This window comes from Gopherus flavomarginatus, chromosome 8 (assembly GCF_025201925.1).
Source record: "Gopherus flavomarginatus isolate rGopFla2 chromosome 8, rGopFla2.mat.asm, whole genome shotgun sequence".
Lineage (NCBI taxonomy): Eukaryota > Metazoa > Chordata > Testudines > Testudinidae > Gopherus > Gopherus flavomarginatus.
The window spans coordinates 36528448-36550747 of record NC_066624.1 but is presented as its reverse complement, the minus strand read 5'-3'; the positions used below and the strand labels follow the sequence as shown (position 1 = coordinate 36550747).

The window sequence follows — 22300 nt, the reverse complement described above, 5'->3', positions numbered from 1 at the left end:
CACGTTATTTAATTAGCTGGTGCCAACAGCTGATTTCCTTTGTTTTATTTCTCAGCTCTTCCTGGGGGGAGTGGGAGGTGAAAGGGTTTGAGGGTACCTCAGAGGAAGAAATTCTGAAGTGTGCCTTCCTGGGCTCTCAAAGGAGTTTTTGCTCTTGGGTGATGGCAGCATCTACCCAACCAAGGTCAGAAAAAAGCTGTAACCTTGGGAGTTTAATACAAGCCTGGAAGGCCAGTATTAATTTTTAGAATCCTTGTGGGGCCCCCGCCTTCTGCATTCAAACTGCCAGCGTGGGGAATCATCCTTGACAGCTTTTAGTCCAAAAGAAAAAGCACATGCCAGGCAAGTTTAGAGTGTGTACAGTTTAACTCCCTAGCTCTGGGTACCTGATTTAGGCTAAGCCTACATCTGAAAGATAAGTCAACCTATATTAGGTCAGCTTACAGCCACCACATAGTTACTGCAGTGGCTGATGTCCACACAACCCTTCTTCTGTCAGTGGTACATGGCCTCACCAGGAGCTCTTCCATTAACTGAAGAGGGGAAGGGTGAGGGACTGAGATAAGGGTTCTCAGCTCCCCACAGCTGCTCACTGGGCACACAGGTGCCCCCTGGGGCTTCTTGCCTCCATGTTCCCAGCTGGAAGCAGGGGAGAAGCTGCCCAGGATGTCTCGCCTCCATGCTCTCAGCTGGAAGATCCATCCTGGAAGTTGGCTGCCATGCTCCCGGCAGTGAGCTGGGACCCTGGAGGACAGCAAGACTTCCAAAAAGGAGCAGGGAGCCCAGGCAGCAGCCCAAGCTAGGAGCCTTGGGTGGCAGCCCCCTTGGAGTGGAGACCAGACAGCCTGGGAGATGGCTTTCTTGTCAATTTCACAGCTCTAGAACAGCCATGGAATTGACAAGAATGACAACCAACAGCCAATGTAAGGAACGCAGTGTCTACATACACACTATATTGTTCTAACTACACTGACATAAGCCCTATGCCTCTCATTGAGGTGCTTTTATTATGCTGGCATAGCAAAGGAGTTACTTTGGCAGAAGGAGCTATTCAGTGTGTAGACCTCCACTGTTTTGCATAGTGTAGACAAGGCCTTAGTAGTGCTGGAACTTTTCTCTGATGTCAACAGTGGTCAACATTCACTGCCTGTTGAACAGCTGAAAAGAAACTTCGCCAGTTGAGCCTTCTCTGCCTACTGAGTCAAAAGGATGAAATTCAGTAAGGGCAAATGCAAAGTACTCCACTTCAGGAACAATTAGTTGCACACATACAAAATGGGAAATGACTGCCTAAGAAGGAGTACTTCAGAAAAGGATCTTGGGGTCATAGTGGACCAGAAGCTAAATATGAGTCAACAGTGTAACACTGTTGCAAAAAAGCAAACATCATTCTGGGATGTATTAGCAGGAATGGTGTAAGCAAGACACAAGTAGTAACACTTTCCCTATACTCTGCGCTGTTTAGGTCTCAACTGGAGTACTGTGTCCAGTTCTTGGTGCCACAGTGCAAGAAAGATGTAGACAAATTGGAGAAAGTCCAGAGAAGAGCAACAAAAATGATTAAGGGCTTGTCTACATCAGAAAGTTGCAGCGCTGGTGAGGGAGTTACAGCGCTGCAACTTTGAAGGTGTACACATCTGCAGGGCATCACCAGCGCTGCAACTCCCTGTTTGCAGCGCTGGCCGTACTCCCGTTTTGTCTCGGGTGTAGAGGATCCAGCGCTGGTGATCCAGCGCTGGTAATGCAATGTAGACACTTACCAGCGCTTTTCTTGACCTCCGTGGAATAAGCAGGTATCCCAGCATACCTGAGGATACCTCTCTGGTAATCAAGAAAACTCCTCTGCCCTGTGCTCACCTGACCCCTCCTTTAAATCCCCCGGGAAATTTAAAAAATCACCTTCCTGTTTGCCAGTCACAGCAGCTGGAAGCGGACGTTGATGAGGAAGCTGAGGATCGTGCTCGTGGTAAGTAGATTGCAATGCTCTGTCCGTCCCCCACCCCCCCTTCCAAGCGTGAAACCTGCCCTGCGGTGTGCTCTGTCCGTCCCCCACCCCCCCTTCCAAGCGGGAACCGTGTCCTGCGGTGTGCTCTGTCCGTCCCCCACCCCCCCTTCCAAGCGGGAAACCTGCCCTGCGGTGTGCTCTGTCCGTCCCCCACCCCCCCTTCCAAGCGGGAAACCTGCCCTGCGGGGTGCTTCTTCCTCACCGATCCCCCCTTCCAAGCGGGAAACCTGCCCTGCGGTGTGCTCTGTCCGTCCCCCACCCCCCCTTCCAAGCGGGAAACCTGCCCTGCGGTGTGCTCTGTCCGTCCCCCACCCCCCCTTCCAAGCGGGAAACCTGCCCTGCGGTGTGCTCTGTCCGTCCCCCACCCCCCCTTCCAAGCGGGAACCGTGTCCTGCGGGGTGCTTCTTCCTCACCGATCCCCCCTTCCAAGCGGGAAACCTGCCCTGCGGTGTGCTCTGTCCGTCCCCCACCCCCCCTTCCAAGCGGGAACCGTGTCCTGCGGGGTGCTTCTTCCTCACCGATCCCCCCTTCCAAGCGTGAAACCTGCCCTGCGGTGTGCTCTGTCCGTCCCCCACCCCCCCTTCCAAGCGGGAAACCTGCCCTGCGGTGTGCTCTGTCCGTCCCCCACCCCCCCTTCCAAGCGGGAACCGTGTCCTGCGGGGTGCTTCTTCCTCACCGATCCCCCCTTCCAAGCGGGAAACCTGCCCTGCGGTGTGCTCTGTCCGTCCCCCACCCCCCCTGCCAAGCGGGAACCGTGTCCTGCGGGGTGCTTCTTCCTCACCGATCCCCCCTTCCAAGCGGGAAACCTGCCCTGCGGTGTGCTCTGTCCGTCCCCCACCCCCCCTTCCAAGCGGGAAACCTGCCCTGCGGTGTGCTCTGTCCGTCCCCCACCCCCCCTTCCAAGCGGGAACCGTGTCCTGCGGGGTGCTTCTTCCTCACCGATCCCCCCTTCCAAGCGGGAAACCTGCCCTGCGGTGTGCTCTGTCCGTCCCCCACCCCCCCTTCCAAGCGGGAAACCTGCCCTGCGGTGTGCTCTGTCCGTCCCCCACCCCCCCTTCCAAGCGGGAACCGTGTCCTGCGGGGTGCTTCTTCCTCACCGATCCCCCCTTCCAAGCGGGAAACCTGCCCTGCGGTGTGCTCTGTCCGTCCCCCACCCCCCCTTCCAAGCGGGAACCGTGTCCTGCGGGGTGCTTCTTCCTCACCGATCCCCCCTTCCAAGCGGGAAACCTGCCCTACGGTGTGATCTGTCCGTCCCCCACCCCCCCTTCCAAGCGGGAACCGTGTCCTGCGGGGTGCTTCTTCCTCACCGATCCCCCCTTCCAAGCGTGAAACCTGCCCTGCGGTGTGCTCTGTCCGTCCCCCACCCCCCCTTCCAAGCGGGAAACCTGCCCTGCGGTGTGCTCTGTCCGTCCCCCACCCCCCCTTCCAAGCGGGAACCGTGTCCTGCGGGGTGCTTCTTCCTCACCGATCCCCCCTTCCAAGCAGGAACCAAGGCATCCCACTAACATAGGAGAATTTTAAGCAAAAGTACTCACCCCATTGCTAGACATGTCTTAGCTTTCTTGAACTCTACAGTGTTATGTGAGGTATGTGAGAGGGATGCTACCTACAGTTTCCAATGTCCTTCAAAAGTTGATAATAAACAATGATGCCCCTGTGTATTACATGTCTCTATCTCTATTTTTTCTAGACAACTCGAGTAATGCGGCTGTGTCACCGGCCTCACGTAGATTGCAGAATTTGAGGCGCAATCCTAGGAAATCAAAAGAGGAGCTGATCAAGACCGTTCTGAACCACTACAACAGGGAAAGTAGGAAGACTGAGGAGTGGAGAAAAAGTGTACAGGAATGGAGGCTGACTGAAAGCAGGAGACAGGAATTGTCTGCCAAAAGAATAGCCAGGCAGATGATGAGACTCCTGTCTCGCCAAACCAAGTCTTTTGAGTCTCTTGTAGCCATGCAGGCAAATATATACCGTGATAACCCACAGGCTTCCAAAAGCAATGTTCCTTGTCCCCCTGTGTATCCTCAAAATAGCTTTATGCAGCACCCAGTTCCTTATTATCATCAGCTGCCCCCAACACCTATAACATCACCTAGTAACCAAGATATGTTTAATTCTTACCCAGTGCACTCCACCCCCATCATTCTGCAACAAAGTAATGGTGAGTTGCATCAGACGGTTACAATTGAGTAAAATAGGAAATAGTAAAACCTCTGAATGTACTGTGAACCACCCATACCCCCTTACCTGTTTTTTACTGTATGACAAATAAAAGGTTTTGGTTTGTATTTCTTTCCATATGTTTTATTGGTGATAGAAATGGTTAATTACACACAGCAAGGTAAAGCAAAGCACAACACATGCACCAAACATTACTGCTGGCTCTCAGCATCAAATTGCTCCCTTATAGCATCCCTAATCCTTGAAGCCCTTTCCTGGGCCTCCCTATTAGCCCTGCTCTCTGGCTGAGCAAACTCATTCTCCAAACGTATAACCTTGGAGGTCCATTCCTCACTGAACCATTCACCCTTCCCTTCACAAATATTATGGAGGGTGCAGCACGCGGATATAACTGCGGTAATGCTGCTTTCCATCAAATCTAGCTTCCCGAACAGACTGCGCCAGCGAGCTTTCAAACGGCCAAAAGCACGCTCCACAGTCATTCTACAGCGGCTCAACCTGTAGTTGAAACGTTCCTTGCTCCTGTCAAGCTTCCCAGTATATGGTTTCATGAGCCATGGCATTAATGGGTAAGCGGGGTCTCCCAGAATCACGATGGGCATTTCCACGTCCCCTACTGTTATATTGTGATCTGGGAAAAAGGTCCCGGCCCTAAGCCTCCTGAACAGGGCACTGTTCCTAAATATGCGTGCATCGTGCACCTTTCCAGGCCATCCAGAGTAAAGGTCAGTGAAATGCCCACGGTGATCCACAAGCGCTTGCAGAACCACAGAGAAGTACCCCTTGCGATTAATATACTCCGATGCCAGGTGGGGTGGAGAGATAATAGGAATATGCGTCCCATCTACTGCCCCTCCACAGTTAGGGAAGCCCATTTCTGCAAAGCCATCTAAAATGTCCTGCACGTTACCAAGAGTCACGGTTCTTCTTGTCAGTGTTCGATTAATGGCCCTGCAAACTTGCATCAGCACCATTCCAACGGTGGACTTTCCCACTCCGAACTGGTTCGCCACAGATCGGAAACAGTCTGGAGTTGCCAGCTTCCAGATTGCAATAGCCACCCGCTTCTCCACAGAAAGGGCATCTCTAAATCTCGTGTTCATGCGCCGCAGGTTGGGGGCGAGATCATCACAAAGTCCCATGAAAGTGGCTTTCCTCATACGAAAGTTCTGCAGCCACTGCTCGTCATCCCATGATTGCAGGACGATGTGATCCCACCACTCAGTGCTGGTTTCCCGAGCCCAAACGCGCCGGTCCACGGAGCAGAGCACGTCTGTTATTGCCACTAGCATTGTACTGTCTGCATATTGATGCGATTCAGTACCATCGTCCGACTCCTCAATGTCAGTCACACGCACATTTAGCAGCCTAAGGATTAGATCCACAGTAAGGCGAGATGTGCTGGCAATAGTCATTAGTAAGGTATTCAGTACCTGAGGATCCATTCTTGAAAGATAATGCAGAAAAACCGCTTTAGAGTCACAATGCTGCCACAGTGCTCCGCATGTGTACCAAAGCAACGCTGGCTGTTGGAACAGGAACAGGAAGCAAAAGGAAAATCACACTTCCTTCCCCTTCCCACAAGCCCCAGCGCCGCTGTGGGACGAGGTGCCCTGTGGGATAGCCGCCCACAATGCATCACTCCCAACAGCGCTGCAGTGTGGCCACATCTAACAGCACTTGCAGCGCTGCTAGCAGTAAGTGTGGACACTCTGCAGCGCTGGCCCTATACAGCTGTCCTAATACAGCTATAACAACCAGCGCTGCAAAGTTTTAGATGTAGACATGGCCTCAGTCTAAAAAACATGACCTATGAGGGAAGATAGAAAAAAAATGGGATTGTTTAGTCTGGAAAAGGGAAGACAAAGGGTATAAAAGTCTTAAAGTACATACAAGTTGTTACAAGGAGGAGGGAGAAAAATTCTTCTTAACTTCTGAGGATAGGACAAGAAACAATGGGCTTAAATTGTAGCAAGGTAGTTTTAGGTTGGACATTAGGAAAAACTTTCTGTCAGGGTGGTTAAGCACTAGAATAAATTGCATAGAGAGGTTGTGGAATCTCCATCATTGGAGATTTTTAAGAGCAAGTTAGACAAACACCTGTCAAGGATGGTCTAGATCAAACCACCACAAGGACCACATGAGGACTAATACATTGGCTCGAGGGCTGCATCATTGACACCTTTTCATATAGAGTATACAGCCCGCACGCAATATGACCCTGGCCCCGCCCCCACTCCATCCCTTCCATGAGGCCCTGCCTCTTTCCACCCTCGGGGGGGGGCGGGGGGCATGGGGAGCTTGGCGGTACGCAGCAAATAAGTCTGTGGGTCGCGTGTTCGAGACCTCTGGTCTAGATAATATTTAGTCATGCCATGAGTGCAGGGGATGGGCTAGATGACTTCTAAACGTTCCTATGATTCTATGATGATCAAACATTGTAGGTGAAGATTTCCTGTTTAAAAGTAATGTTTAGGCATTTAGGAATTTAACTTCTTTTTCAAGTTGTTTGGTATGTTGCTACAAATAAAAGTTTAAACAGATTTAGATAATCCTTAAGATTTATTATTTTCCCTACAAAACTGGGTTTAGTTTATATCATTTAAACACTGGTACAAACAGCTGCCTTTTTAAGGCAGTGCACTGAGTGAATATTACTATTTTCTCTCAGAATCCAGGTTAGACCTAAGAGGTTATGAATGTCCATCATCTGCAGTGTCTACAACTTCAGAGCCATCTGCTGGCACCACCATCAGTGCTGTAACTAAAACATGTACCAAAAGACTACCTTCATCATCCAGTAAAGTCATCAATGAGTTTGTAATCAAGACCAACAAATTCCAGCTAGACTCCACCGATTAAAAGATTGCTCAGTTCATTTATGCAACAAATTCCCCCTTTCATCTTGTTCAGATGCAACATTTCATTCACATGGTTCAATCATTATAACTCCTCTCCATCAAGCAGAACAGCCATTCCCAAAAGGCAATGAGGTGGCTTCCTTATAATGCTGTTTGGCAACCGCCTGCTTTGTCCACTGCTTGCAGGAAGAGCAGCCGGTTGGAGCTAGCTGGTGAGGGCTTGGAGCCAGGGTGGACCGGCAGCCCCTCATCAGCTCCCCGCTCCCCTAAGTTCCCTGTGCAGCAGCCACCCAGCAGGCTATCAGTTGCCGGCAGTTCAGCTGTCCCCCCCCTCACTGCCATGCGCTGCTCCTGCCCTCTTAAAGGGGCAATGTGTATCTCTCTCTCTCACACAGGGTGTGTCTCTGTCTGGCATGCTGTCTCCAATCCCTCTATTTGTGCTTTCTTGTAGAGTGTGTTAACCCTTGAGGGCTCAGCTGTTCTAGGTCATCGTTTAGCAGTAAGGCATTCCCTGGAAAATATCCCATCCTCTTCCACCCTCTGACTTCACCACCTCAACCAAGCTTCACAATCATCAGTGCTGTGCACAGTATTAAATTGTTTAAAACTGTGTGTGTGTGTGTGTGTGTGTGTGTGTGTGTGTGTGTGTGTGTGTGTGTGTGTGTGTGTGTGTGTGTGTGTGTGTGTGTGTGTGTGTGTAAACAAATTTCCCTGGAACCTAACCCCTCATTTACATTCATTCGTTTCGCTTAAAGTCACATTCTTCAGGAACATAACTACAATGTTAAGCAAGGAATTACTGTATACACTACACGTATGGCCCTGAGGATGTCGCATGAGCTACAGCTGTGTGCTGACTGGGCTGCAAGTGCCTACAGGCTGCAATTTGAGAACCACCAAAATAGGGCTCCTACTGATGTAACTTGTCCATTACACCAACTTAACTCCACCTCAACAAGAGGCATAATGCTTAAGTCGATGTAGTTAGGTCAGTGTTATGTCAGTGTAGCTATTGCATGACTTACGTCGACAGTCACTGCCTTTCAGAAGCTGACCCACAATGCCCCACATTGACAGTCACTGGTGAGGACACACATTGCTGACACAAGAAGCGCAGAGTGAACATGCAAAAGCACTGTGTAGCCTAATTCTGAAACAAAAAGCTTATCTTCTAATCAAATTATTTGCCAAGCCTACAGCCCAAGAAAATAATATTAACCTCCCAAAAACCAGGCAACGTTTGTAAGATTAGCTTGGCAGGCCAGGCAACTGACTGGACAAATATTTTCAAATATTCCAGCAAGAATGCCAGGATGTAAGCAGCAGCCTTCCTTTTTTATTGCATCATAGTACCATCTGTCAGAAGCCTGCTTACATGTCTTGATCATATCTTTTACTGTAAGTTAATGTCACCTGTTGGGAGAAAGGTGAGCTAACTATAAGTTGAGCATCTTGATTGTTCTAAAAGACTCCAGCCAAACATTTTATGTATGTTTATTTTATTTCTTCATTTGTGTACTAGGCCATCAATATACATGGTGTTTAATGTGATTTGTAAACCAAGCTGAAATATGGATTCTTCCCCAAAGAGCTTACAAATCTAAACTGACTAGACAAAGAAATTAACTTCCAAGGGATTGGGGGGAGGGGGGGAAAGGAGGAGGGAAGAAGGTTTACATTCATTAAACCTCCTCCCCCAGAGAAAAGATGCACAGCCATCAAGCTTCTTGAAGAGTTGGCCTGCTGCCTACCTGGCATAAATCCATTTTTAAATGACACCGGTAGTGTGTTTTATTTTTTCTAATTCCTCTTTATTTTGTAGCTCTTCAGTCTTCAATAACCTTCCCACTTTATTGCTAGATTAACATGATTTTAAAAAAAAAGAATTGTTTTGTTTTGTTTTCTTTTTTTGTTTTAGGACTCAGTGTTTCACGTTTGAATTAATTTATCTCAGTTAAGTAATTTCTTTTTCAATTGGACCTAAATACTGAAGGCTAGGCCTACTGACGATCATCACATCTTACTCTGTTATCATTCTAACAAATTAGTGCTTTAAAATGTTTTTGAACAATTATGATTGGTCAAATGCTCAACCGTGAAGTTAGATGAGATTAAATGTACGTGTAGATGGCTTTCATGTGCTCTCTCAACTTGTGTTTACCTGCTACATAAAAATACTTAAAAGTGTTGGTGAATAGCACTGGCTGAAGGGAGGCGAGGCAAGCACCAAAAACACTGTCAGACTGCATGGTCACATGCCACTGTAAACACAGAATCATGTGCTTAAGTCCTAATGTAAGTAGAACAATGAAATTCCACTATAAAACAAGCATGGGCAAGGGTGCAACTTCTCAGAGACAGGTACACGCACATAGGTGCACGCACACAGGTGCAGCTAGCCCCATAATTAAGACACATGACATTTGGCAACTAAATTGCTCAGTTATGTATGGGCTATATTGCTTTTCACCTGTAATTAAGTACTGCGAATTGATCCAAAAGCTATTTAGTGACCATTTTATAATGAGTTCTCAATCCATTTCTTGGACAGCGAAAGGGGGCAAATTAGTCTTTCACCCCAGTTCTCATGATCATAGTTAGAGAAAACTAGCTCAACAATGTTCAGAAGCAGTTCTTCTAATGCCAGTGCCAAACTAGTTATATGGACAGATGGCTTCCCCTCTCTCCAGTGTTGCCCATCTGGCACCTTTCATAAGCACTAAATTCACTTAAGGAAAACTAAGTAGGCATCTCAAATAGGTTTTCAGTCTACTAGGATGCACTTCTAATTTACTGACATTTAATCAAAGAGACTTGGAAGGCAGAGTTTTTAGATTAATGTTTTCTAATCAACCCACGTCTACAGCAACTGACAAGTGTCGCTGATGCAATCAATCGATTATCAGATTTCCCCATCTTACTTTGAAAGAGAAAATTTTCTTCCAAAATGTAACCATGAAAGCATGCACTAATGGCAGCTGGTCTGTTTTTAATCTTCGGTGTAAATAAAAAAAAAACAAAAATACTATACTATTATACATTCTATAGCTGTTTCATCTGGCACCATTAATTTTTTGTATATTCTTATTTACATACGTAACCTGGAAAACAAGTATACAAGGAACAGTGATTTTATTACTAGTGTATTTTGAGCATTTGCATTGCTGAATACTGCTGGCAAGTGAAATAGTTTGTTGCTGTAGTACAGGGGTGGGCAAACTTTTTGGGCCCAGGGCCACATCTGGGTGGGGAAACTGTATGCAGGGCCAAGGCAGGGGGCTGGGGTGCGGGAGGGAGTATGGTGTGCAGGAAGAGGCTCAGGGAAAGGGATTGGGGCAGAAGAGGGATGTGCAGTGTATGAGGGGGCTCAGGGTTGGGGTGCAGAAGGGGTGTGGTATGCAGCAGGGGGCTCAGGAAAGGGAGTTGGGGGCCAGGGTGCAGGAGGGCTTTGGACTATGGGGTGGCAGCGGCACACACCGGGGCCAGGTCAGGCTCAAGCCCTGGCCCAGCCCCACTTCAGGAAGTAGCTGGAATCATGTCCCTGCGGCCCCTGGGGGAAGGGGATGCAGGGCTCTGCACGCTGCTTGCCATGCCTCCAGGTACCTCCCAAAGCTCCCATTGGCCGCGGTTCCCTGTTCCCAGCCAATGGGAGCTGCAGGGGGGTGATGCCGAGAAGACAAGGCAACACATGGACGGAGCCCTCTGCCTTCCCCCCACCACAGGGATGTGATATCAGCCGCCTCAGGGAGCGGCGCAAGGCTTGAGGGCAATCCCGCGGGTGTAGTTTGCCCACCCTGGCCTGGTGGGCAGCAGGAAATAGCCGCGCGGGCAATGTGTTTGAGATGCCTGATCTAGTCTGACCTCCTGCACAATGCAGGCCACAGAATCTCACCCACTCACTCCTGTAACAAACCCCTAACCCAGGGGTCGGCAACCTATGGCACGCGAGCCAATTTTTAATGGCACGCGGCTGCCTGCTGGGACTCCGCGTCTCATTAAAAATCCTGCCGACACGGCAAGCCGCGGAGTCCATGGTCCGGAGCCGGAGCGTTGGCCTAGTGCGGCAAGCTGCCGGCTCCTCCTCCGCCTTCCCCCAGAGCCCTGCTGCCGCCCGCACAAAGCTCTGGGGGGCTGGGCGCTCCCACAGGGCAGCATTTGGCTCCATGGGGAGGGAAAGACACTCCCCGCTCAACCGGAGCCCTGCTGCCAGGCGCACAGCGCTCTGAGGGGCGGGACGGAGCAGGGCTGCGCACGGGGGGCGGGTGGCGACGGCAGTGGCAGGGCTCTGGATGAGCAAGAAGCCTCATGGTAAGGGGGCTGGCTCCAGGGCTGGGTGGAGGCAGTCAAGGGACAGGGAGCAGGATGGGGGGCGTGGTATACTGGGGGGTGGTTAAGGGTGGGGGGCGGTTAGGGGTGGGGGGCTCTGGAGGGGGCAGTCAGGGAGCAGGGGGGGTTGGATGGGGCATATGAGTCCCAGGGTCTGTTTGGGGGGTGGATAGGAGTCAGGGCAGTCAGGGGACAAGGAGCTGGGGGGGGGGTTGGATGAGTTGGGAGTTCTGGGGGGACTGCCAGGAGGTAGGGGTGTAGAGAGGGGTTGGGGCAGGCAGGGAGCAGGTGGAGGGGAGCTGTATGGGTCCAGAGTTCTGGGAATCCTGTCAGGGGGCGGGGAGCAAATAGATAGGCATGGGAGTCCAGGGGGTCTGTCTGGGTGTGGATAAGGGTTGGGGCAGTCAGGGGACAGGTAGGGGGTAGGGTCCTGGGGGGGGGGGGCTGTCAGGAGATAAGGAGCAGGGAGGCTTAGATAGGGGGTGGGATCCTAGAAGGGGGTAGTCGGGACAAGGAGCGAGGGGAGTTGGGGGTTCTGGGGGGGTGCAGAAACCCAGCCCTCTGCCCTGAGCCCCTCACACACACACACACACTCAGTCCTCTGTCCTGAGCCCTGTACCCCCACACACCCTGAGCCCTGTACCACCCAGCCCTCTGACTCCTTGACCACCACCATGACCCCAGCCCTGACTGGCACCCCCACACATACCCAGCCCCCCTACCCTGACATCTGCACCCCACTCACATGCCTCCAGCCCTCTGCCCTGACTCTTGCACACCCCCATATCCCCAGCCCCCCCAACATCCCATGCACCCTGCACATCCCCACCCCCATCCTGAGCACCAAACGGGAGCCCCTGCACCCTCACTCACATTCCCACCTGCACCCCTCATACCACATGGGAGCTGCCCAGGTAAGTGTCCCCACACCCAAATCTCCTGCTCCAACCCTGAGCCCCCTCCTTCATTTTAGCTCCTGGCCAGACCCTTCACCACCAGCCCTGTGCTCGGTCCACTCCAACTCTCAGCTCAGTGCAGAGAGAGGAAGAGAATGGGCCAGAACCAGGGAGAAGGTAGGTACCCAGTGTATGTGGGCAGGGCCGGGACCCCAGACCAGCACTGGGCTGAGTGGGTCCAGCAGCCGGGATCCCGGCTGGCAGGAGCCGGAGGATGGAACACCTGAGCGGCAGTGAGCTGAGCCGCTCAGTCGACTGCCAGTCTGGGGTCCTGGCCACCAGCCCCACACAGCCTGCTGCCAGTCTGGGGTTCTGGCTGCCAGACCCTTCGCAGCTAAGGTCCCGGCCGCAGGCCCCACTCAGCCCACTGCCAGCCTAGGTGAACAGAACCCCAGACCAGCAGCGGGCTGAGTGGATCGGTGCCGTAAGATCAACATTTTAATTTAATTTTAAATGAAGCTTCTGAAACATTTTGAAAACCTTGTTTATTTCACAATATAACATTAGTTTAGTTATATAATATATAGACTTGTAGAGAGAGACCTTCTAAAAAACATTAAAATGTATTACCGGCACGCAAAACCTTAAATTAGAATGAATAAATGAAGACTCGGCACACCACTTCTGAAAGGTTGCCAACCCCTGCCCTAACCTATGTCTGAGCTACTGAAGTCCTCAAATTGTGGTTTAAAGACCTCAAGGTGTAGAGAATCCTCCAGCAAGTGACCCATGCCAGACACTGCAAAGGAAGGTGAAAAACCTCCAGGGCCTCTGCCAATCTTCCCTGGAGGAAAATTCCTTCTCGACCCCAAATATGGCAATCAGCTAAACTCTGAGCATGTGGGCAAGACTCACCAGCCAGCCTCCCAGGAAAGAATTCTCTGAAGTAACTCAGATCCCACCCTATCTAACATCCCATCACAGACCACTGGGCATATTTACCTGCTAATAATCAAAGATCAATTAATTGCCAAAATTAGGCTATCCCATCATACCATCCCCTCCATAACTTATCAAGCTTAGTCTTGAAGCCAGATATGTCTTTGGCCCCCACTGCTCCCCTTGGAAGGCTGTTTCAGAACTTCACTCCTCTAACGGTTAGAAACCCTCATCTAAATTCAAGTCTAAACTTCCTAGTGTCCAGTTTATATCCATTTGTTCTTGTGTCCACATTGCTACTAAGCTTAAATAATTCCTCTCCCTCCCAAATATTTATCCCTCTGATATATTTATAAAGAGCAATCATATCCCCCCTCAACCTTCTTTTGGTTAAGCTAAACAAGTCAAGCTCTTTGAATGTCCTTTCCACTCCTCGGATCATCCCAATAGCCCTTCTCTGAACCTGTTCCAGTTTGAATTCATCCTTCTTAAATATGGGAGACCAGAACTGCACACGATATTCCAGATGAGGTCTGACAAGTGTCTTGTATAATGGTACTAACACCTCCTTATCTTTACTGGAAATACCTCTCCTGATGCATCCCAAGACCACATTAGCTTTTTTAATGGCCATATCACATTGGTGGCTCACAGTCATGCTGTGATCAACCAATACTCCAAGGTCCTTCTCCTCCTCTGTTACGTCCAACTCATGTGTCCCCAATTTATAACCAAAATTCTTGTTATTAATCCCTAAATGCATGATCTTGCAATTTTCACTATTAAATTTCATCCAATTACTTTTATTCCAGTTCACAAGGTCATCCAGATCTTCCTGTATGATATCCTGGTCCTTCTCTGTATGAGCAATACCTCTCCGCTTTGTGTCATCTGCAGACTTTATTAGCACATTCCCCCTTTTTGTGCCAAGGTCAGTAATAAAAAGATTAAATAAGATTGGTCCCAAAATCGATTCCTGAGGAACTCCACTAGTAACCTCCTTCCAGCCTGACAGTTCACCTTTCAGTATGACCCATTGTAGTCTCTCCTTTAACCAGTTCCTTATCCACCTTTCAATTTTCATATTGATCCCCATCTTTTCCAATTTAGCTAATAATTCCCCATGGGGAACTGTATAAAATGTCTTACTGAAATCAAGGTAAATTAGATCCACGGTGTTTCCTTTGTCTAAAAAAATCTGTTACTGTCTCAAAGAAGGAGATCAGGTTGGTTTGGCACGATCTACCTTCTGTAAAATCATGTTGTATTTGGTCCCAATTACCATTGACCTCAATGACTTAACTACTTTCTCCTTCAAAATGTTTTCCAAGACCTTGCATACTACAGATGTCAAACTAACAGGCCTGTAGTTACTTGGATCACTTTTTTTTCCCCTTTCTTAAAAACAGGAACTATGCTCCAGTTGTATGGTACAACCCCTGAGTTTACTGATTCATTAAAAATTCTTGCCAATGGGCTTGCAATTTCATGTGCCAGTTCCTTTAATATTCTTGGATGAAGATTATCTGGGCCCTCCGACTTAGTCCCATTAAACTATTCGAGTTTGACTTCTACCGCGGATATGGTAATATCTACCTCCATATCCTTATTCCCATTTGTCATCCTACCATTATCCCTAAGCTCATTAGCCTTATGAAAGACTGAGGCAAAGCATTTGTTCAGATATTGGGCCATGCCTAGATTATCCTTAACCTCCACTCAATCCTCAGTGTTTAGCGGTCCCACTTCTTCTTTATATGGCTATAGAACCTTTTATTATTGGTTTTAATTCCATTGCAGGGTCCAACTATACATGGCTTTTGGCCTCTCACTTTATCCCTACATCTTCTGACCTCAGTAAGGTAGCTTTCCTTGCTAATCTCTCTCATCTTCCACTCCTTGTAGGCTTTCTGCTTTTTCTTAATCACCTCTCTGAGATACTTGCTCATTCACCTTGGTTTACAACTCCTGCCTGTGAATTTTCCCCCCTTCTTGGGATGCAGGCTTCTGATAGTTTCTGCAACCTTGACTTGAAGTAAATCCAGTCCTCCTCCGCCTTTAGAGCCACAAGTTCTTCAGTCCAATCCATTTCCCTAACTAATTTCCTTAATTCCTTAAAGTTAGCCCTTTTGAAATCAAAAACCCTAGTCCCAGATCTATCTTTGTTTATCCATCCATCTAGTTTGAACTGAATTAGCTCATGATCACTCGAACCAAGGTTGTCCCCTACAACCATTTCTTCTATGAGGTCCTCACTACTCACCAAAACCAAATCTAAAATGGCATCCCTTCTTGTTGGTTCTTCAGCTACTTGGTGAAGGAATCAATCAGCTATCATATCCACAAAAATCTGACCCCTATTATTATTACTAGCCCTTGTTCTCCAGTCTATATCTGGGAAGTTAAAATCTCCCATGATCACACAATTCCCATTAGTGTTTACTTCATTAAAAACATTAAAGAGGTCTCTATCCACATCCAGATCGGATCCCGGCAGTCTGAAGCACACCCCAAGCACGATTTCAGGGGAGCTCTAGCAGCTTTCTTTCTCAATGAGAGCTGTGAGGGCAGCACCTAAAGCAGAATGAGCCAGCAGCTTGGCCACATGTAGGGTGACCAGATGTCCCGATTTTATCGGGACAGTCCCGCTTTTTCGGTCTTTTTCTTATATAGGGTCCTATTGCCCCCCCGCCCCCTGTCCAGATTTTTCACATTTGCTGTCTGGTCACCCTAGCCGCATGATTTTCTCCTGGTGGCGGGGGGAGGGGAGAATCTCTCCTGCCTGCTCCCCTCCCACCAGCTGGCAGCCACAAGGGCCGGATGAAATCGGAAATTTTTTTAAAAGTTTCCACGGATCGCAGCAGAATGGTTCTCAGGCCGCAGATGGCCCGCAGGCTAGGACTTTGAGACCCCTGGCCTACAGGATCATAGTGCTTAACTGGATCCTGCGTATGGGTTTCACCTTTAACCTGCAACATAAAAGTTGTCAAATGATTTCTCTTTAGACAAGGAGAAAGAACTATCCAACTGAACCTGCACAGCAAGGTAGGTAGGCAGAACAACAGTGTAAACCAAACAGTGAGACTTCGAACAGTGCTATAAAGAGGTTTAACTACAGGTGGCCAGAGCCATGGTTGTGCATCTCATCTAAGTCTCAATGCCAGCTTTAGTACTTGAACTGAAATTGGGGCATTGTTTCTCGTCTATCACCACCACCGCTATATGTAACACCTTAGGAACAGGGAGGAATTACCTTAAGAAGTAGGGTTTTCTTTCATGTACATCCAACCCTGCTCACCTTTTGTCATCAGAAGAGATCGAAGTTTGAAAGGGTATGGCTACAGGCCTTGTAAAACAGTATCAGAAACAATTTATTTTGTTTTATACTGCCCAACCTACTTAAAATGTCCTGAAAAAGCACCCAATTGCAACCCACCACTTTCTCTTGCAAAATGTTCAAGAGCAACTCGCTAACATCTCTGCTCCTGCTCCTCTGTCCAACACTGATCCATTTCTCCTTTGATGACTTCTTGTACTTGCAAGCAATACAACTACCACTAGTTAAGCAAGACCCTGGACAGCATGCAGAGAGAGCACTCTCTCTTCACAGGAACAGTGTAGAGTGAACAGGAAGGGAAACTGAAACATGACTAAGGAGATGAGAGAACGATGAGTGAAAACAATACAATATAGACTTCTAGATTACATAGTCGAGTATCTTGTCTGTTACCAGCTAGAACCAGATGCATTAAAAAAATGTTAATAACCCACAGAGACAATAGTGTAGTAACACTACAGTTATCTTCCTAACTTCAAGCAATTTGCTTCCATCTCTAAGCATGAAGGAGAAATGCTTTAGCTTTGTATGTCCAACAGTAGATTTTTAACCATAAAAATTAGGGAATAATCAGCATCCTACGGAATTCTTAGCATCAATAGCACTTCCTGATACTATGTGCCTCAGATTAGTTAGGTTTTCTGCAAGAAGTTATTAGCAGTTTGATATTTTTAAAATTCTATTTAAACAAGCCCTCAAAAGATAAGCCACAAATCAAGTTGCTCTCAACTATAGGTGAGCCTTAAATTCCAAGTCTTCTGTCCTTCACTGCAGCAAAATATTTAACTCCTTATATTTGGCCTGTGCCAGTCGACTCTGGCTAGTGGAACTGTTTCATTGCTGTGTTGACTTCCGGGCTTGGGGAGGAGCCCAAGCCCTGGGACCCTCCATTCTCACAGGGTCCCAGGGCTTAGGCTGCACCCCAAGCCCAGAAGTCTACACAGCAATGAAACAGCCCCACAGCCCAAGCCCTCTGAACTCAAGTCAGCTGGCATGGGCCTGACATGCATGTCTAGTTGCTGTGCAGACATCCTAAGAGGCCTCAGGCGCACCAGTTCTAAACTGCTCCTGCTGAGAGGGTCAAAACATTTGAGTAAGTTAACATTCATGGTATTAAGACACACCTGAGCTTTGTCAACCAAGGGTGCTTATAATCCTGTTGCTGACATGTGGTATTATGTTTGCTCTGTAGACAATATCTTTGTGCATCCACTACAAAGGCTTTAACCCTACGTGTTTAAATGAAGTTGGTCAATTGAGATACTGCGCTCTAGATTTCTTTTTCATAATATCGTTTATTGTGTCAAGAAACAGCTCTCTCAGATATGCCTGTATGTCACATTCAACCAGTAAACATTTGGATAGCTGCAGTCACCCTTTGATATTTTAGTCAATAGTTGCTTATCTCAAAAGAGTGTACTTCACTACAACGATCCAGATGCAAAAGACCCTGCTTTTGTAGTTGCATTATAGCATTACTCAACTGTGAAGTCAACATTAGGAACAACTAATCTGTTTAACATTACTTATTTTTAAACAATAAGCTATACTATTTTAAATGTAGACAGGTCAGCAAGTGAAAAGCCTTTTTAGTGCCAATGTACATATACTTGGGTGCTTCTATTCTTCATTTTCACAATATAACATGTGAAATTATGTTCCTTTTTAACTTTAAGTTTTAGACAGTGAAGCCAGTAATATACCTTTCTTCAATTAAGGTGCCAATTTGTATTTCATAGTCACATTTTTCTTCTGAGTTTCTCTCTGTTTCAGAGAGAAACAAACAATGAAGAAACTGACTACACAGAACCAGGGAGACTATAGACAAAATACTTTCACACATAGGGTTTTTGTTGTTGTTTTGGTTTTGTTTGTTTTGGAGTTTGTCTTGTTTTAACTCACAAGCTTCGGAAAAAATCAGACCTGAGAGATAGCTCAGTGGTTTGAGTATTGGCTTGCTAAACCCAGGGTTTATGAGTTCAATCCCTGAGGAGGCCATTTAGAGATGGGGCAAAAATCTGTCAGGGATGGAAGTTGGTCCTACAGTGGTCCCCAGCTATAGGGCACAGCAGGGGATGGATCAGCCTCCACAGATGGTGGGAAGGAAATGCCACCCAGACCCGCTCTGCCTCTGGTTCCACTCAGACCATGGTCACTGGATCCTGGCCACTCTCCCAGCTGCAGCTCTGCTCTCTGCATGGCTCAGCTCCTGACTGCGTCCCCATCTGTAACACTGGCTCCCTGCCCCTGGAGGGCACAGATGATGTAAGGGGAGGCACAACCAAAAAAGTCTGGGGACTACTGCTCTAAATTATAGTCACATAAATGAAACAGAGCCACAAACCAATTTACCCAGTACATGCACAGCAGTGAAATTCCACAGGTGAATTTCATAGCAATTTGATATGTGAGTCACGCAGATTAAGTTACCTCAGATTTGTTGCTGAGTAGTCCACCTCAGCTGGGACCATGTCTTACATCCACACCCAAGCACATTTTTAAAGCAGCTCCCACAAAGCTAATTCTTCCCTAAAGGTAGAATTCACCACCAGCCCTGGAGACGGTGGCACTGATCTTATACATATGATAAATTCTGATGAAAGTTTGGAAGAGGATTTTTGTACAATTGCCAAGTGCAGACTCTAGCATTGGTCATGCAACACAGTTTTCTTCCATGCTTAAGAAGGACTGGGATCTTACTCCTTAATCCAGTTGTTATATGGAAGGTTAATCAGATCATGTTTAGAGTTTCCCCCTGCTGCTCTCAGTGCATACTTTCTCTCCCTCTTACAGTGCTGTTGAGCTCAGGGTCCTGTAATATGGAAGCCTAGATTTAAAGATCGAAGTCAAATTTCAAGTTTTACAGAATGGCACTGTGGAGGTAAACAGTTTTTCAATAAAGTATTGCCATATACAAAATACACTGTAAGATGCTGAGGCATGAGTCTTTATTGGCATTAGTTTGAGATGACTTGCATAACTTACTCAACTTGGCAGATCCTGAGTAACCTAATTATGACAAAAAACAACTATACCAAACTATCATGTACACATACAATAACTTAATTTCAGGCAACTCAAAAGTTAGAGGTAGAAGTACAGTGGAATTCCCCTCCTCTCCTTGAAATACTCCTTCACCTTTATTACTTGTACAAAGAATTTAAGATTAAGGTGCATGAGAAACTACTCATTTGAAGCTCAGGGGACCGAATCCACTGAAGCAAGCAACTCCTCTCAGCTACAGTTTAAACCAAAGAAATTTAACAAGCTCACTTCTAAATTATGGAGTAACTCTCCAGCTGAGCACAGCTTAATTTCCCCTTGGAAGGTCTGAGCCACCACAGCAGCCATCTGTGGCAAGTTGCCTTTTTATCCTACACCCTCCCCAGCTTAGTGTATATCAAGCACTCTGTACCCCCACCATCACCCCTGCAACAACATGATGCTAATTCCCAAACAAAGCTGTAAAGGTTGAAAGCTAATATGCATTTTTTTTAATACTGCTAGTTTTATAAGAATAAGGTTTAGTACCCAATCCTGCAAACCTAAGTTCCAGAGTAATTTTAGGCACTGAGCAGTTCCACTGAGTGCAAAGGGCCTAAAACAAACATATGGTTCTCACTGGCAAAGGAGTAAAAGACAATGAGAGAAGAGTGCCTTTGAACAAGTATGTCTTGTTTCATGGAAGCAAATCTACCTACCACAGGCCAATACCTGGGATTTTCTCCACACAAATCTGAGCCTGGGAATAGTCTTGCAGATTAGACAAACTACAGGGACCAAGTAATACTTAACAACCCATCTCCATCATGTTCCTAACATTCATTTAAATCTCTCCCTTAGAGTGAAGCAAGCCACTATTTCCTAGTTCTGGACTCTCATAACACCTACTGGCATTGAATTTCAACATATATTGCCTTACTTTTTTTTTTTAGAATAAACAATGAGAATTGAGCAATGTAGCCCCCTTATCACTATGTAGTGAGAAGACAAATTGATAATTCATCTAGCAGTCTCCTAGTTGCCACTATAAGGATCTGGTAAAATTTAGCTTTTTGTAAGTGCCCATTTCATCTCTTCATGGGGAACCCAATCACACAAACATACAGGTAATGCCTGAAATAAGTAAATGCAGTTACTTTAAGAAACCATTTAAGTTCCACTTGCAAAATGAACAAGATTTAAAAAAATGCTTAGTTGCTGAAAAGTTAGATTTTAATACATTCTGAGTCTTCAAGTTTGCCACTGAACCCCAATGGTGACTTTAAAATTACTAATTATTTTCCCATTTGAAGGGACTTTATGAAGTGCATTGGCTGCATATATCTATTTCTTTGTGTGTTGATTACCAAAGAATCAGTAGTGTGGTCTCGGTCCCAGAACAGGTGTAGCAGTGTCAAGGTTATCCCCGTGATTACTTAATTCAGCCCTGGTGTGAGCACGTGAAGTCACTTAAGCTGCCAGACCACGGCTGAATCCAGAGCCCCTTGGAAAGGGACAGCCCAAACGAGGTTTGGGGCAGAACCCGTACTTGTTGCTAGGAGTCACCGCTCCTGTCTCGCGGGGGGAACAGTTCCTGAAGGAGCAGTGTTTTAAAGACAGCATCACGCGCTCAGCCAAGCCCAGGGCCCGCCCCGTAACCGGGCGCCAGGGTTGGCGTGCAACAGCTGTCTCCGAGACCGGCAGAGCTTTTCCACGCGTGAGGGGCACGCACACCGCTCCGCAGGACCCGCCCGGCTCCCAACCCCTATTACCAACCGCCGGGGCGGCGGCAGCAGCAGAGACAGCACCGGGACGGGAAGACACCTAGATCCGCACCGCGTAACTGCTGCCCCAGCCCGCCACACGTCCTCCAGCCTCCTCCCACCGTGCCCGGCACGTGCCCGCCCCCGCCCGCGGTGCCCTCACCAGCTTGGGCTTGTTCCTGCTCTCCTCCTCCGCGGCGCGCCCGCTGCGCTTGAGGTTCGCCCTGCCGGAGCCCGGGGTGTCCTCGCCCCCAGCGCCCGGGGCCGCCTGGTTCTCCATCCTGCTGCTCTGTGCCCCTGGGTTACGGCCTCCTGTGCTGCGAGCGGCTGCCGCAGGGCAGACGGGCGACTCCCCGCAGACTGCCGCCGCCGCCGCCTCCTCTCCGCTCCGGCCGGTAGGAGAGAGCCCACGGCACCCTTCTGCGCAGGCGCCTACCCTGAACACTGGCCTAGTGAGCATGCGGCCGGTTCCTGCGCATGCCCCTTACGAAAGTGAAGCCACGGCGAAGCTGCCGCCCTTACCTCGAGCTTCTCCGACGCGCCCTTTCCCTGAAGTCTCGTAGCAGAACCGGAGGGGAGGAGGAGGAGGGGCAGCGAGCAACAGATACGACAGCAGCGGGGGAAGGGGGTCTACTGATCCGGAGTCTGCGGGTCACATCTGCTGACTGAGGGCGCGTAGGGAGCCAGCGGCTGGTGGCTGCTCCAGGGGCACCCGGAGACAGCGAAATACCAGCCCCGCTTAGCCCAGGAGCGACTGCTCTACTTCGCTGCAAACTGCAGCTCTGCCGCTGCGTGCTTCCCGAGGTGGGAAAGTGCTTTACAGCTTCCCACAGCGTAACCAAACCACAGCTACAATCTCACCCCACGCAACATCGGGTACACCGCCTCCCTCCCCAAACACATGGAAAAATTAATCTAATTCTCTCAGCTCCAGAATCCAGCCTCAAGCAAGGAGCTAAATACCCTCCCCAGATAACTTCGGAGACTTCCTGGTCAAGGAGCAGTTC

General features: G+C 48.3%; 1 protein-coding gene across 1 annotated transcript in view; it reads right to left on the bottom strand.

Moving 5' to 3' along the window:
- Window positions 1-21634, bottom strand: part of DIAPH2 (diaphanous related formin 2) — an 879031-nt gene extending 857397 nt beyond the window's left edge. The window contains exon 1 of the mRNA XM_050965017.1: window positions 21457-21634. Within this exon, the coding sequence (XP_050820974.1) occupies window positions 21457-21573 (117 nt within the window). The 5' untranslated portion in view covers window positions 21574-21634. The remainder of the gene's footprint in view (window positions 1-21456) is intronic.
- Between the last annotated feature and the right edge of the window lie 666 nt (window positions 21635-22300).